The sequence below is a fragment of the Streptopelia decaocto genome, assembly GCF_964273445.1.
Source record: "Streptopelia decaocto genome assembly, chromosome: 14".
Taxonomy (NCBI): Eukaryota; Metazoa; Chordata; class Aves; order Columbiformes; family Columbidae; genus Streptopelia; species Streptopelia decaocto.
This window is the reverse complement of record NC_138669.1, coordinates 2,025,938-2,041,315: the sequence shown is the minus strand read 5'-3', so window position 1 is coordinate 2,041,315 and position 15,378 is coordinate 2,025,938. Positions and strand designations below refer to the sequence as shown.

Below are 15,378 nucleotides of genomic sequence, written 5' to 3'. Positions count from 1 at the left end.
CCACTTTTGGCTCTGCCCAACTCCGGACAGCCTGCAATGTAAAACCAAGTGCTTTTTAAAAATACCGAAATGAGCTACATTGGAGATGCACCAATTGGATTAAGAGATTGTGGGTTGGGAGGCTGCAGCGTGGCCGCCGGTCTGCACCACACGTCCCTGGGTCACCACCAGAAAAAGCCTTATCCGGGGAGGGAGGAGGCAGCAGCCACAGCCCCCGCAGCGGTGCAGAGCTCCCGGGCTGGGGGCTGCGTCCCAGCCCCACACAGAGCAGCGGTGGTTCCTCTGTGCAGCCCCAGGAGAGAACAGCAATTTCAGAAGCAGCTGCCTGACCTATTTTCGAGCTGTCTGCCATAGGGGCCAGGCAGGGATTCACCCACATGGAGCTGCCTACAGGTGCCCGCACCTCCTGCGCTCTGTGCGTGGCTCTGGGGCTCTGTACATTGCTCCAGAACCTCTGTGCATTGCTCTGGGGCTCTATACATTGCTCCAGACGCTCTGTGTATTGCTCTGGGGCTCTGTACACCGCTCCAGGGCCTCTGTACATTGCCGAGTCCATGTACACTGCTCCAGGGGCTCTGTATGCTTCTCCAGGACCTCTGTGCATTGCTCTGGGGCTCTGTACACTGCTCCAGGACCTCTGTGCATTGCTCTGGGGCTCTATACATTCCTTCAGGGGCTCTGTTCATTGCCCTGGGGCTTCATACACTGTCCCGGGGTCTCTGCGTGTTGCTGTCATCTTGCAGCTTCACGTAAAAGCTGCTCCTGCTGCGGAAGCTGCTGCCCCCTCCCGTCCAGCCGCACGCTGCCCGCAGCAGGCAGCTGCATCACTGCCACGTCGCAGCCTCCGTCAGCATCTCTGCGACGGCCGCTCACTGCCTGTGTCTCCGGACACACCAGCATCAACCAGGGCCCAGCAGGCCCAGCACCGATGGCCTTTTGCTCCTGCGGCGCCTGTCCTGCCCCACGGGCACCCCGGTCACCCAGGTGTGGGACACGCGGGGCTGGCGCTGCCCACCCTCACCAGCAGCCGGGGCCGGGTGGCATCCCTGCCTGCCACCGAGAGCAGGGTCCCTGCACCCCCGCAGGCACAGCGCTGCCCCGGGCAACCTCCTGCTGTACATAGATCCTTTCGGAGTGGTTTTTTGCATTTTCATTGATAAAGAGGGGTTTTGGTTTTGTTTTTAGGGTTTTTTTCTTAATTATTATTTTTAAAGACTCTCTACTTTTGGAATGTGGTTTCTCATTTTTACAACTGCCTTCTAATTATTTGTAATATTGGTCAGTTCTGTCTTATTCTGTAAATAGCGGTGCTGGGCATTACCCGTGGGGGCAGGGCGATGGGGAAACCTTCCTGGAGGTGTGGAGGTGGCTGATTCGGCCCCAGCCCCCACACAGCCTCTGGCCCCCATCCTCCCCCCGACAAGTCCAAGGCACTTTGGGCAAAGCCACGCTTACCCCTGCCCTGTCCTCCTGCTTCATCTCGCCAGCCCAGGCCAAAGTCACATGAAGGGCAGCTTCTGCCCCGACGATGGGCCCCATGCTGTCCCCCCCGCACCATGCCTGCTTGCCGTGTGATGAATAAAGGCCCTGCAACCCCTCACCCGTGCCCTTGGTGCTGCCTTCCTGGGCTGCGGCAGAGGGACAACGATATCTGTCCTGTCTGGGGAACTGGTGTGGGGTGGCTGCGACACCCGTGGGTGGGGAGATGCATCTAGATTCTGTCCCTGCTGTCCTGCCAGCTGCCCAGTTCACACATGGTATCTGATCCTCTCTCCCCAATGCGGTCCCTGTGTGCTGAGCCCAGCTGTGCCACGCCACCACGGCTCCCTGTCGTCACCCATGGGTCCTCCATGGCTGTCACCCCACACTGGGTTCCTCTTGGCTCCACGTTATTCTTGTGATGATGCTGGTGCTTCTCACGCCTCCCCCATCCCATCCTGTCCCGCTTACCCCAGCCTGCACGCAGACCCCACACCCCCTTTCCCATCGCTGCTTCTGGCTTCTTGCCCTTGTGCCCCTCGTCACCTGCAGATCCCAGCCTCCTCCAGGCTCACTACATTAAACTGTCCCTCCCCAAGGTCCTTCATCACCCACCATGACCAACCCCTCCTTTATTTTTCCTTTATTTTTCATCCTTCATCTTCTCCCCATCTTTCTTCATCCTCTTCTACCTTCTCCTATTTCCTTATCCCCCTCATCCTCCTCCACTTCCCCCAACTTAAGAGCCATCCTCACTTCCCACCATTGCCCTGTCCAACATTCCCATCATGCCCAGTCCTGCCCCCTCTTCATTACCTTCTCCATTTCCAATCCCCTTTATGCTCTTCTGTTTCCCACTGTGTCCTCCTCTGTCCTCCCCCATGTCCCACTATTCTTTCCTCCTCTTCTTCCTCCACCCCAATCTCCCATTGCCGCCTTGTCCTTCACCATCTCCTGATCTCCCATCTCCCATCTCCCGTCTTCTTTTACCACCCATCATTTTGCCATCTTCATCCTCTTCTACCTCCTACTCTCCCCCATCCCTCATTCCTCATACTGTTGGGGATGGGACATAGGGCGAGGTTAGATGGAGAACCAGCCTCCCACCCCATCCCCACTACTCAAGGCAATTTCATAGTACAGGTAATGGCCACGGCTTGCAGGCTGGGAGGTTCATCGTGGACATCAGGAAACACTTCTCCCTAGGGCTGGTGCAGCTGGAGCTGCTCACTGGGGAAGTGGGAGGATCTCTGTGTTTGGAAGGTTTCAAAATTCAGCCAGCCAAAGTCACCAGTGTCTTCATTTAGCATTAGCAATAAGCCTTTTGGAACAGGGAGCTTGACCAGAGCCCCCTTAGGATCCCTTAAAGCACACACATCTCTGGGAGACTTCTCCAAGCAGAGGAGAATTTCCAAGAGGGGCAAGAAAGGCCAGTCATGCAGTGCTTGGGATGCTGCAGGATATGAAGAACCATCCCTGCCACTTTCAGCTGCTCCATGGTGCTCAAGCAGGACCACCCCATGCTGCTTGAACAGGACCATTCCGTGCTGCTTGAGCACACCACCCTATGCTTCTTGAGCAGGACCACACCAGCCTACCTGAGCAGGACCACCCCATGCTACTCCAGCAAGACCATTCCATGCCGCTAGTGCAGAACGACACCAGGTTGCTTGAGCAGGAGCACTCTGTGCTGCTCCAGCAGGACCATCCCATGCCACTCGAGCAGGACCACTCCAGGCTGCTTGAGCAGGATCATCCCTTAGAGCTTTAGCAGTACCACTCCAGGCTGTTCAAACAGGACCATCCCAGCTGCTTGAGTACCATGGGTCAGGCCAAAGTGGCTTCCTGAGCAGACTGCCAGATCCCAGGCCAGTGAGGTATGAGATGACCCCCTCAGACCCGAGAGCCAGGGACACTAGCATCATCTTTGTTTTCCCTCCCTGGGGCTGGGCCATGCAGGGACACCTTCCCCTTCCAACAGCCTTATGGCTGCACTAGGACACAAGGCTGCTGGCGCTGCTGCCAAGGGGAGGACAGGTCTCCTCTCCATACCGAGGGAGCCCCATATCCTGAGGGACCTGCATGCAGGGCCTGTTCAGAGCATCCGGTGTCACTCACACACAAGGGCCACCCAGCATTTGTCATGCTGGAGGCTCCCAGCGATCCCATGGAGGGGACCCTGTCCCTTCCAAGGTGATGTGTCTGAGGGACTGTCCCACCCAGTGCAGGCAGGGACAGGGCAGCCAGTGTCTTGAGAGTGTGGGGGTGACATTTGTAAAGCGTTCCTGGCTTGTTAATCTGGGGGAGGGTGGAGGGGATTTGCTACCTGTGTTAGAAACTAGCTGAACTTACGTGTCTCCCCAAGCTGGATTTCTTATTCCAAACCTTCAAACTGTTGTATATTGTACTGGGATTTTTACATTGAATTATTGTAGAAAACAAAACTTTAAATCAAGTCTGTTAAAAAATAAACATTAAAAATCTATATGAAAAAAAAAATAAATAAAAGCTGTCTCCAAGTCCTCTTCTTACCAATGTGACAGGGCAGTGATGTGTCTCCAGTAGCAGCTTTGCTGCTCCCAACCCTGCTTGTCCCTGGCTTGCCACAGCCCCTGGTGACACTGACTATGGTGAAGACATGTCTCCTGTGGCTTTGTAATGTCCTGGGTGACAACGGAAACAGCCCCCACCTCCCTATCTGCCTGATTCTGTGGAGAGCCTGACCCCCGGTGCGAGGCAGCACAGGGTGTCCGTCGGTGGCCCCCTCAGGTCCCCAGAAGTTGTGTCCCCACCGCAGGGCAGGGCACAGTTGGCATGGCACAGTAAGCAACGCGTGGAGCCCTGTTGTGGGGTGCTGAGGACATGGCTGGGGTGGGACAAGCTGCTGCCTGTCCCCACTGAGTCTGGAGGCAGCTCCCAGGTGAGTTGCCTGCTGCATTTCACACAATCACACAGCATCACAGATGGAAAAGTCCGACGTGATTGGGAAAAATTCACAAGGACCATCTCGGAAGGGTCTGAGCTTTTCCTTTTGTGCCATGCTGGGCGTATCAGAAGGTGGAGCTATGAGCCCTCCAGCACGTCCCCCGCCTAGTCTGTCGCCCCTTAGCGTGTTGTTGGTATGTAAATGGCGATTCACCTTATCACCTTATCCTGAGTGGCCCATCTCCTGCAACAATGATTGAGGCGTGATTCCTTTTAGCCTTTGACAGTCCTGGGGCTGGAGGAACCGGTTTTTGGCACAATGTCTGAGACAAGTCTTTCCAGGATCTGACAGTGGCAGGGGACAGCGGTGATGTGCGTGCCCTGGCCCCACGGTTGGGCACAGCCAGCGCGGAGACCCAGCTGCAGAAAATTCCTGCCAGGCTTCAGCATCGCTGCCACCTTGGAGCCTGCATCGCTGCCACCTTGGAGCCTGCATTGCTGCCACCTCAGACCCCACATCGCTGCCGCTGCAGCCCCTGCATTTCTGGCAGTGCAGGCCTTGCATTTCTGGCACTGCAGTCCCTTCATTTCTGGCACTGCAGACCCTGCATTTCTGGCACTGCAGTCCCTTCATTTCTGGCACCTGCAGACCCTGCGTTTCTGGCACTGCAGACCCTGCATTTCTCGCACTGCATACCCTGCATTCTGGCACCACATACCCTGCATTCTGGCACCGCAGACCCTGCATTTCTGGCACTGCAGACCCTGCATTTCTGGCACCGCAGACCCTGCATTTCTGGCACTGCAGGCCTTGCATTTCTGGCACTGCAGACCTTGCATTTCTGGCACCACATACCCTGCATTTCTGGCACTGCAGACCCTGTATTCTGGCACCACATACCCTGCATTTCTGGCACTGCAGGCCCCGCACGCTGGCAGCACGGGCCCTGGCACGGCGGGGCTGCAGGGCAGGCAGCTCATCGGCAGAGGGCACGCGCCGTGTCTGCTCGCCCAGGCTGTGCTGCCTGCAGGACACGGCTGCTCCATGGCTGCAGTCACCGAGTGCCCCAGAGCTCCAGCTCCCTCTTACTGCTCAATAAAACAGGGATGAAAGAAGGCAGCTATGGGTGGGCAAGGACAGTCTCTGAAGCCTGGGGACAGCTATGAAGCCACATGGGGATGTCAGTTATTAAACTCCAACCTCTCTAACATGCCACTGATCAAGGCACCATCTCTCCTGAGCCCTGTTTCCCTCCCTCTGCAGTCTGGGCCCCTGCCAAACCTCTTACCAACCTGGCCCCTCTCTTCCAGAATGAAAATAGCAGCAACCAGCAGAGCTCAAGTAAACAAATGAGCCTCTGTGAGAAGAGAGTGCATCTTTATAAGGTTAATTGGCCCCATCTAGGAGACAGATAGACATTTTCTCGTGGCTAGATTGCTCAAAAAGCTCATGCAAACAGCAGTAACATGTCTCCTGGGTTTGATTTATAACACTGATTGCATTACTAGCTCATCTACATGTAAAATGGTTATGAATATATTGTCTGTACTCTGCAGAGGGCTAAATTATAAGGCTCTGATATTCATCAGCTACTCTTTGAAGCTTAAAACAGCCTGAAATCCAGAGGTCTCTCTCTCTCCCAGTGACAGCAGAGGCAGGAATCAGATGGCTCAGGCTTGATCTTTGTGTTTAGCACAAGCTGGCGTGTTTTAACACCTCAATACCCCAATAGCTGGGAACAGCAGCCGGAGGGGAGGGTGGCTGCTTGACCCAAAGGCTGTGGAGCGAGCCAGCGTGTGTCAGATCCCAGAGCTGTGTTGGCACGAGCAGGTACATTTACAAACAAAGGAGCTGGCAACTCCCAGCAAGACTGAAAGGCTGTTATCATGGTGCTGATTAAAATTTCCCCTGCAGCCAATGCAGAGGCGGCGTGTCAGCAGCAGGGAGACGTGCGAGCTCTGGTGTTTAACCATGTTCCCGCTATGTGCTGATTCATTCTGTACAAGTGAAGGGTGGCCCAGCCTGGCCAGGTGCTGAAAATTAGTGTAGAAAACCCCAGCAGGAAGATCCACAGCTCAGTCCCATCTTCCCGCCCCAGCTCCTCCAGCTCATTGTGGCCTCGCAGCTCCCAGGATGCTGCTCTGGGGATCCACACAGCACCATCACGGGTGGGAGAAGGAGGGTGCGTTCTCCTTTTACAGGTGTGTTGTGAGAGATGATGCATCTGCTAATCAGGCAGCTGAAGCACAACGACAAGATCCCCCAGTCCCAGCAGCCTGTACTGGGCAATGCAGGAGGGAGGGACAGCTGGCGGGTGGCAGGGACATGGTGCTGTCCTGGCCTCATGGCTCGGTACGTCCTGCCCGCAGTAGGCAACAGTTGCTGGGAAGAAATCATACTGTCACTGAGCCTGGTAGAGAATTTCAGCTGGACAAAGCGCTGAAAGCAAAAGGCCAAATAGAAGGAAACCAGAAGGTGCCTCCCAGATCTGCAAACCACCTCTTAGTCAATGCCAGGGCACCCATCCTATGGCAAGGAGGGCGATGAAGCATTTTCCTGGCAGTGGAGTGAACTATGGGCCCCTGTCCTGACATGTGGGGAGACAAAAGTTTTATTAGAGAGCTGCCAAGCCCTCCCTGTAAATGCAAAATCCTCAAGACTAAGGCTGCTAAAACCAAGGGCTGGCAACTCATACTAGAAAATGTTCAGTGGGAGGTGGCTTCTGAAATGCTGGGTTTGTTCTCCTTCTCAGGAGAGGATGAGTGCACTTTCCAGTTGGGGTGCTAGAAAATGTGCCATGTGTACCCCAAAAATCATGGGGCTTTGCCTGGACCACGACTGCAAGGGGATTGCTGGAGGAATGCAACTTCTGTAGCTCCTGGAGAGCTTCAAAAATACCTGTGCCAGGGAGCCCACGCTGCAGGGGAAAAATCACTTGTTCACCAAAAGCTTCTTTTTATAATATGGAGACTGGAGGTAACAATAGCACTGGCTGGTGGAGGGAAACACCGTGCAGGGTTTGGCTGTATCCATACTGCGTCTGCCCATGGGCTGAGCCTGGGCTTAGAGACCGGTGGTCCCAGGCTGAAACTCCAACAGGGAATGTGCTAAAATTGGGCATCTGGACAGGTGTGGACTTATGTTGGAGACTTTGCCTTCACCTGTTTTGTTTAGTAGTCGAGACGGAAGTGCTGTACCCTAAGATCTAATGATTCCTTCCTGCGATTTCTTGGTTAATAACAATGAAATGAATAACATGAGGCCACCCTGCAGCTTTCCAGGACAGTGATTTCATGGCATATGTCTAAGGAAGCTTTGTTACGTGTACTACAGTGCAGTATGAGGGCGGCTGACCTATTCAGGGTGTAAAACCTGCCGAGGTCATGTTGGAGAAGTGTAGAAAGCGTGTCTGGAGTGATGCTCCCATGGAGGGAGGTATCACCTGAACTACTCCTGGGTTTCATCTGGGAGGAAAGCAGCTACATCCTCCCAAATGGAGCCACAGAAGAAACTTTGCCCACAAGCAGTGAGGGCAGTCAGCAAACGGAGACCACAGCAGGGAACTGCAGCATCTGTTGGCACAGTTGTGCCTTTTGAAAGCAGGAAACATCCTTACTGGAAAATACATGCCAACACCAGCCACTTTTGTCTGTAAAACTGATTATTTCCTCTTCGTTGGTGGGAACATTGCATGGAGTGTACAGCAATGTTGCAAACCATGGTAAACACCGAGGATCCCGGAATAGGTTGTACCTGCTTGCTGATACCAGGCCACTGCTCTCCAGCCTGCAAAATGTTGCGCTAAGTTCAAGGTTATGGGCTTTTATCTTTTGCGCACTCCTTGGCCCCAGCCCAAACCACCACAAAAACTGCCTATGGCTCCACAGCAAGTTGGCTCCCTGGGCACAGCAGAGTTTTGCTCAAAGGGTTGATATTCTCCATTGAAAAGGAGATGTTCGAGGTCTCAGCAGCCTGCCTAGGCAATGCCATCAGGGCAGCCGGGCTCGAGGCAGGAAAAGTTAAGGGGTGAGCTGAGAATGGTTCTGCTGCAGGAGGCACCGCCATAGGCAGATCCTGCCTCTAAGGCCAGACTCCCAGAATCATGTTGGTCCCTTGGGAGACCCCAGGTCCAACCTCCTGCTCCAACAGGGCTGGTTCCTCAGAGGCTTGTCTGGCTGAGTTTTGATTATCTCCAACGGCTGAGATGCTGCTGTCACTTTGGGCTCCTGTTCCAGCATTTGTCTGTCGTGTTGTTGAAAAAAATGTTTCTCACTAACTAGACAAGATTTATAACATTTTTTGCAGAGGGAGTGGTGCTTGGGGAACTGACACAGCTCACTATACTCACCCAGCCAGTCAGTGGTGGGGAAGTGGGGTGTTGTGAATCAAAATGAAGGTTGTTTTCTGCGTGGCCATGACCTCTGAGCCTGTTTGGAAGCTGGGGAAGGAGGATTTCATCAATGGTGCCCTGGCCTGTTCCCTGGGCTTGGCGAGGCAGCACGGACTGTCCCCGAGGGGACACACAGCAGTAATGGGAGGGGTATGGCTGATTTGGGTGAAATGGCTGAAAGGGGGACACCACTGGTAGGAGGAACAAAAATCTACTACAAACCACTAGGCCTAATGTAACAAGAGTAGCCACAGTGTAACAGGAATTTACTAGAGAAACAATAGCTCTACAGGGACTGGACATGGTGCAAAGTGGGATGTCCTTGGTCTGCAAGCTGGACATGTGGAATGTTCCACTAAATGAAGAAAGAGCTACATGACTTTTGCTGTATAGTAGCACAAAACAACAACACACATTGCTCAAGAGATCGGGGCAAGGAGCCAGCGCTGGGGGGCAGCAGGCTGTGAAGATATTGGGGACACTAGAGACCCCAGTGAAGACCCTTGAATACCAAAGATGGACTTGTAGCAAAGGGCGTGATTGTGTAAATAATTATGTTTAATGCATGAGCTAAATGATACAAACAAGTGACTGTGCAATAGGTGTTTGTGATAAACACCAAGAAGCGCGAGTCCTGTGCTCTCAATTAGAGGAACGATCCTTCAAGCACCTGGCACGCTGCAGTAGAAGTGCTGCTTTTTAACACTTGCAAAACAGCGTGAAGGAGCCTTTTTGCCGACTTTTTGATATCACCGCTGCTATAGGTGGCATGGCTGAAGGGAGGGCACGGCTGACAGGAGGACACGGCACCGACAGAGGGAACAGGGCTGACAAGGTGACATGGCTGACGGGGTGGGGACACCGGTAATGGGGAGCACGCGGCTGACGGGGGACACAGCTGGTGGGGGAACATATCGTGTGAGCGGGACATGGCCGACACGGTGACATGGCCGCTAGCGACACACCGCCCACCGCCGGCTGCTGCCGCTCCCCGGCCTGCCGGGCGGGCTCTGGCGGAGCGGGGCGGCGCTTCCCCCGCCGCCGGGGGGGCGGACCCGCCGCCTGCGCCATCCCCGCCCCGGCTCCGCGCCGCTTTGAAGCGGGCTCGGCGGCCCCCGCCCGCCCAGAGCCGCCGGCGCCCCGCCATGGTGCTGCCCGAGGAGCAGCCCCGGCTGTACCGGCCGCGGCCCGAGCTGCTGCCGGCAGCGCACGTCCCGTCGCTGCCCCACTACGAGCGGCTCTACCAGCGCTCCGTGGAGGAGCCGCACGGTGAGCGCCGGCCGCAGGAGCCGCGGGCCTGCCCGCTCCCCCGGGGAAGGGCCGCGGCGGGGCGGGGAGGGCCGGGGAGCGGCTCCCGCAAGGCTCCGGGGCAGGAGGGGGCGTTGGGGCCGCAGTGAACCCCCCAGAGTGGGGTGCAGGAGCCGCCCCCCCGTTCCTGAGAGCGCTGTCTCCCCTGGCCGTGCCGGCTGCTGGGTCACGGGCTCCGCTCGTTGCCTTTGCAGAATTTTGGGGTGACATCGCTAAGGAGTTTTACTGGAAGAGTCAGCACACGGGACCCTTTCTGAAGTACAACTTCGATGTGACGAAGGGGAAGATCTTCGTGGAGTGGATGAAAGGGGCGACCACCAACATCTGCTACAACCTCCTGGACAGAAATGTCAATGAGAAGAAGCTCGGGGACAAAATTGCTTTTTACTGGTAAATTTCTGTTTGTTATTGCGTAGAAGGTGTGTAAATATTATGATGAAATATACAAGCTGTGTTGATTTCTACTGAGGTGCATTAAAACGTGGCAACACCTGAGAGGCTTTAATTTTTACACAGGTACAGCAGGTGTTTGCTTTCTGGGCGCTTGAGCTGTGCAGTGGAGCTTCTCTGCCTGCCTGGGATGCACGGGAGTGACCCAGCGCGGTGCTGAGGAGCTTGTGACTTCCAGCCCTGCCCTTGTGCTTTTGTACCTGCCAAAAGCTGTCAGATGGTTTTGAGGCAGGTGCCGTAGTTCCCCTGTGAAGCAGGTAGATGTGGGTGGAGATATGGGATGAGGAACAGCCAAAAGCAAATTAAACTTATATCTGCTGTTTTCATGTTTTGTGGGTTTGGCAAGTATCCACTCTTGTGGCGGAAAGGTTCTTCTAAAACCTGAGCTTATATATTGATTCCTTTGTGTATAATGCTGTGAGGTTCTCAGAAAGTCTGGCTTTGCTATGTTACCTTTGGGAAGAAAAGTTAGCTTCCATCCCTCATCTGCAGTGTGTTTGTTTTGAGTGTGGTGTTTGTTTTCTTTACTGAGTAGTTACTAGTTTGAAAAGCCACATGAAACTTGAAATTTTCATGTTGATGCAAAACAGGTTTCCCCAGCGACTGCTGAGATCCAGAACTAATGTTCCATTGCAGAACGAGCTCAGCTGGCGCTGCAGCTGTGTCCCCAAACTGAGAACAGCACCTTGCCCACCTGTGCACACATTTACGTTGTGTCGGTGTGACTGCATGTGGCAGCAGAGAAGCAAAACGAAATATGCAGCATGTAAGGATGCAGTGACTTGCTGGCTTTTGGTGAATCCCTTCAGCAGAGCAGCTGGAGTCTTGCTGCCATTGCAGTAAACACACCAGGTGCTCTAACAATTAATGACTGTGCTGCTCTAAGTGATTTTGTGCACCCAAAGAGTCGTAACTTGTGGCAGGCATAAAGGTGACCAGAAGCTACCCTGCTAGAGAAAGGAATTCGTTTACACCAGCGTAGTTCTGGCTGTGACTGCAAAATTGTGTTTACACTGGGGTTTCTATCCATACATGTAACGACTGAGTAAGAGAACTACATTCATTGCCTAGCAAATAAACATTGATAAGGTGCAGATGAAATGGTGGAAAGTATTTACTTCCTTGCTAGTTAAATGCATTCTCTAGCTCACCCAGAGGTTAAATGATTGCGTCTTCTGAATGAAAACTCCTTTGTAAACTCATTCAGGTAAAGGGGTGCTGGCAAACAAAGCCATTTGGCAGGCCAGGGCTGGCAGCTGCGCTGGTTTTTATGGAGGGAGTGGGTGCATCGTTCTTCTCGCACATAAATCTTTGGGTGACAGCCAGGCAGCAGCCAACAGCTCTAATTTGGTCTTGGTGAAGGTTTTTCTTGTTTAGCTATTCTGGCAGCTTTTGTAGGGATATTTGTGATGCTGAGCAAAGCTTGCAGCCAGTGTTAAAATGGTGAGTGTCTGTCAGTCGTGGTGTTCACAGTGCTAAAAAATAGTTTCTCTGGGGTCTGGAGCAAGCAGAGCGGAGGGTTGCGAGTTGTAAATGTGTCCTTCAAGGAACATGTATGTACTTCTCAGGACACATGCTTTTCTTCCATAACCAAATGTAATTGCTGTCGTCTTGTCCTTTTGCATTTTGTGTTTAACACTCTATTGAATGAGCCCACTTTGCTAAAATACTTGAGACTTGTCACACTGTATGGAAGGTCAAAAAAGAAGTGAGAGCCTCTGGAAGCCAAAGAGGATTCCTGGGAAAAACTTGGATGTAAAAAACAAAAAATACCTTGGCCACTTGTTTGCTTCTAAGAAAGTCTATAGCCTGTTAGATGGAAATAGGTGTTGAGATTATACCAAGGTATCAGTGACTGCCCGGTTATATGAGAGCTTTGAAAAGATACAAGATCATGGTCTTCACTTTCAGAGTGGAGAAATTTGTGAAAAAGTGAATAATGTTTCAAGGCATTGTTGAGTGTCCCTAAGAGAGATGTCCTGAGGAACCTCAGAGCTGCCGTGCTGCCAGCTGTGCCCGCCTCGAGTTCTGCATGGGCTGGAAGGTGCGAGCAGGGTTCATCCCCATCTGTTCTGGCCAAGAGGCTGCTCTGGAGGTTCCTGCACCAGCACCATCCTGGGGCTGCCCGACTGGCTCTGCTCAGAGCCTCTGATCCCAAACCACACGCAGCACAAAGGGCAGTGCATGGGATTGCTTCATGCTGCAGAACTTGTGCTTTACTGTCATGGTATCGTCCTCTTGGTGCTGTCAGGACTGTGTAGTTCAAAAGGACCATCCTGAGTCCATAGGAGACACTTGAATTTTTCCTGGTGGCCGTTTCATTATGTTTTCTCTTGCTGCTTGTGAATGTTACAAGTATTTCTGTTTCTGCTGCTTTTGATTCCTCTTTCTCTGTTTGCTATTGCTGATGTGGCCTAAAGAGGAACAGGAAGCTCCAGGAAATGCTTCTGATAAAAGTGCTGCTCTCAAAAGCGAAATCTCTTTCACAATCGTGTGGAAAGGCTGAAGTCAACGCTGTGGTTGCTGTGCAGGTAGATACCTGCGGTGGCTTTCGCAGGCCTTGCAGGTGAAATGCACTGGACAAACTAGCTGGGATGCTGAAGGCGCTTGCAGGGACTTAAAGCATCACTGAGGACCTCACCGGTGATGGAGAGAGTTAATTAGAGCGGGAGCACAGTGCGCCTTCTCTGTGCTGTAGCCAATACCCGTGTCGCATGGACAAACCCTTAGTTCTGTGCTGAAGTGCCGGTTAATCACATCATATAAACATCAGCCTGGGCAGCTTGTGGAGGTAAAAATATGACCAGGTGGGGATTCAAAGAACAACACAGGTTACAAAACTCTTTTAATTAGGCTCTGGGGTGTGAAGGTGCATGGATGAGCCTGTTCCCCATGTAACCTGTGTGTAGCTGAAGCACTAAGTTCTCGCCTTTGTTTCTCAAACCAGTCACCCCAGTTGCGGTACTGGTGGTGCCTGTTGGGACAGGGATGGCAGGTAGAGCTTTGCACACTGGTTTGAGCTTTCTGTAGCCTGGCTGCGTGGGCTTGGCAGAGTGTTACTGGGTTTTTCCATCTTTTGCATGTTGTACCCATTTTCTGCTTTCTTAGGTTTGCATATGGAAAAAAGAGGGCTAGAAAGGAGAAACAAAGATAGTAAAAGCTGCCAGAGCTTACTGGAGCTTTGTTTAAACAAATGAATAACTCTGTATGGTTCCCATTGTGGGTCTAGAACAAACACAACATGCAAAGAAAAAATGAAGGTGTGTTTTTTTTTTTTTTTTTTTTAAGTGTAATAAAGGATTTAGGAGCTTGTAGCTGTGAGATTTCTTCCAATAAATCTTTCTGTAAGGAAAACGTAAAACCCAACAACAACTATAGGGCTTATTAAAACAAACAAAAAACAATGCAACAAACCCAAACAAACAGAAAACACCACACCACACAAACCCAGAGTCCAGAGCACTCTTAGACCTTTGAATTGGGAAACTGGCAACAGTTTTTGGACAGCAGCTTTCCAGAGAGGATGCTGAGTGTCAAATGCTGTTTGGGTCATATTGTGCTGCTGGGGCCCCATGGGACAAGGCCACCCTGCTGGTTCCTGGGTCCCTGTGGCTGCACCTTCATCTGGTGGCCATACCTCCCCATGGAGCTCTTCACGCTGGGATCTGCCATCCCGGAGTCTAAAACTGGAGTTGGATGAAGCTGTGTTTCAGTTGCATTTCTGCTGGAAGGGTCCAGGTGTCTTCTGTTTGCAGCAATAATCTTACATTAAACTGTGAAGAACGAAGTGCTTGGGCTCCATAATCAGGCTCTTTAGAAACCTTTGCAGGTATCAGGCTTCCATTACCGTTGTGCACAGATGCTGTGGCTGAGGACGCTGGCTGTTAACATCCAGACTTTCAGAAGTGCCTAATTGTGGGCAGCTTCTACGCGATGCACTCAGCCTCAGCACTTCCTGTGCCAAAGTGACTCCTCATTTCTTTAGTAACTTCCTGGATGACTTGTCGTACCGACAGTGATGCGGCCTCTTTCAACGCTGTTCTGGTAGTGGAAGCACATCCCTAAATCACACAGTTTGTTTAAAGAATAGAAATTCACTGCTGGGGAGGATGGTTGGTTTGATGTTTTGGAGGTGTCAAGCCCTGTTGTGGCTCTGCAGAGCCTTTTCTGCCGTGGGATGAAGGGCGGGAGCGGAGAGCAGGCAAGTGCTCTCAGCCTCGTGCTGTGCCATGGAGGAAGGGGACAAGGATTAAAGGTTGGTGACCACTTGATTACACAGTGCCTGTGGTCTCCTCTGGTTTTGCCTATTCAGATGCACCCCTGGACTTTGTGCCTCTGCAGGAGGGCATTCAGCATTACTGAAGATTTTCTCTGGAAGTAGTTTATACTGAGCTCAAATAACCCATAGTGCTGCTCCCGTAGGCAGAATAGGACTTCTGTGCTCTGTTAAGTCAAGTCTGTAAAGCAAGCAAGCACTTGGGCAGCCCTGGGGTGGTTGTCCCATGGCTGGGCCGTAAGGAGAGGGGTTGTGTAAACTCTCCGTCTTCGGAACACGCGCTGGCAGCAGCTTCGAGCAGCTTTCATTTGGGTTGTGTCAGAACTGTTGCTCCCAGCCTTTTGTTCTGAAACCCTTAGTATCTGCTACTGGTAGGGGTACAGTACCATCTATATAAATGCAAGGGAATATCCAGGAAGTATTTGACCAGATAAACAAGTTGGATGTCAAGAAGCGCCCAGGATTAGTTGGCATGTGCCCAGAGGACTGCGGGAACTTGGATGTGGAATTGCAGAGCTGCTGGCCAGGGTGTGCAGTGTGTTATTGCAA

At 52.5% G+C, this 15,378-nt stretch overlaps 2 protein-coding genes across 4 annotated transcripts in view; both read left to right on the top strand.

The window, feature by feature from the left end:
- Window positions 1-3,993, top strand: part of MTCL2 (microtubule crosslinking factor 2) — a 28,675-nt gene extending 24,682 nt beyond the window's left edge. For both annotated transcript variants that reach the window (XM_082065580.1, XM_082065579.1), the window contains exon 16: window positions 31-3,993. In XM_082065580.1, the coding sequence (XP_081921706.1) occupies window positions 31-59 (29 nt within the window). In that variant the 3' untranslated portion in view covers window positions 60-3,993. The remainder of the gene's footprint in view (window positions 1-30) is intronic.
- A 5,893-nt stretch (window positions 3,994-9,886) lies between these two features.
- Window positions 9,887-15,378, top strand: part of ACSS2 (acyl-CoA synthetase short chain family member 2) — a 31,434-nt gene continuing 25,942 nt past the window's right edge. For both annotated transcript variants that reach the window (XM_082065302.1, XM_082065301.1), the window contains exons 1-2: window positions 9,887-10,064; window positions 10,298-10,493. In XM_082065302.1, coding sequence (XP_081921428.1) covers window positions 9,941-10,064; window positions 10,298-10,493 — 320 coding nt within the window. In that variant the 5' untranslated portion in view covers window positions 9,887-9,940. The remainder of the gene's footprint in view (window positions 10,065-10,297; window positions 10,494-15,378) is intronic.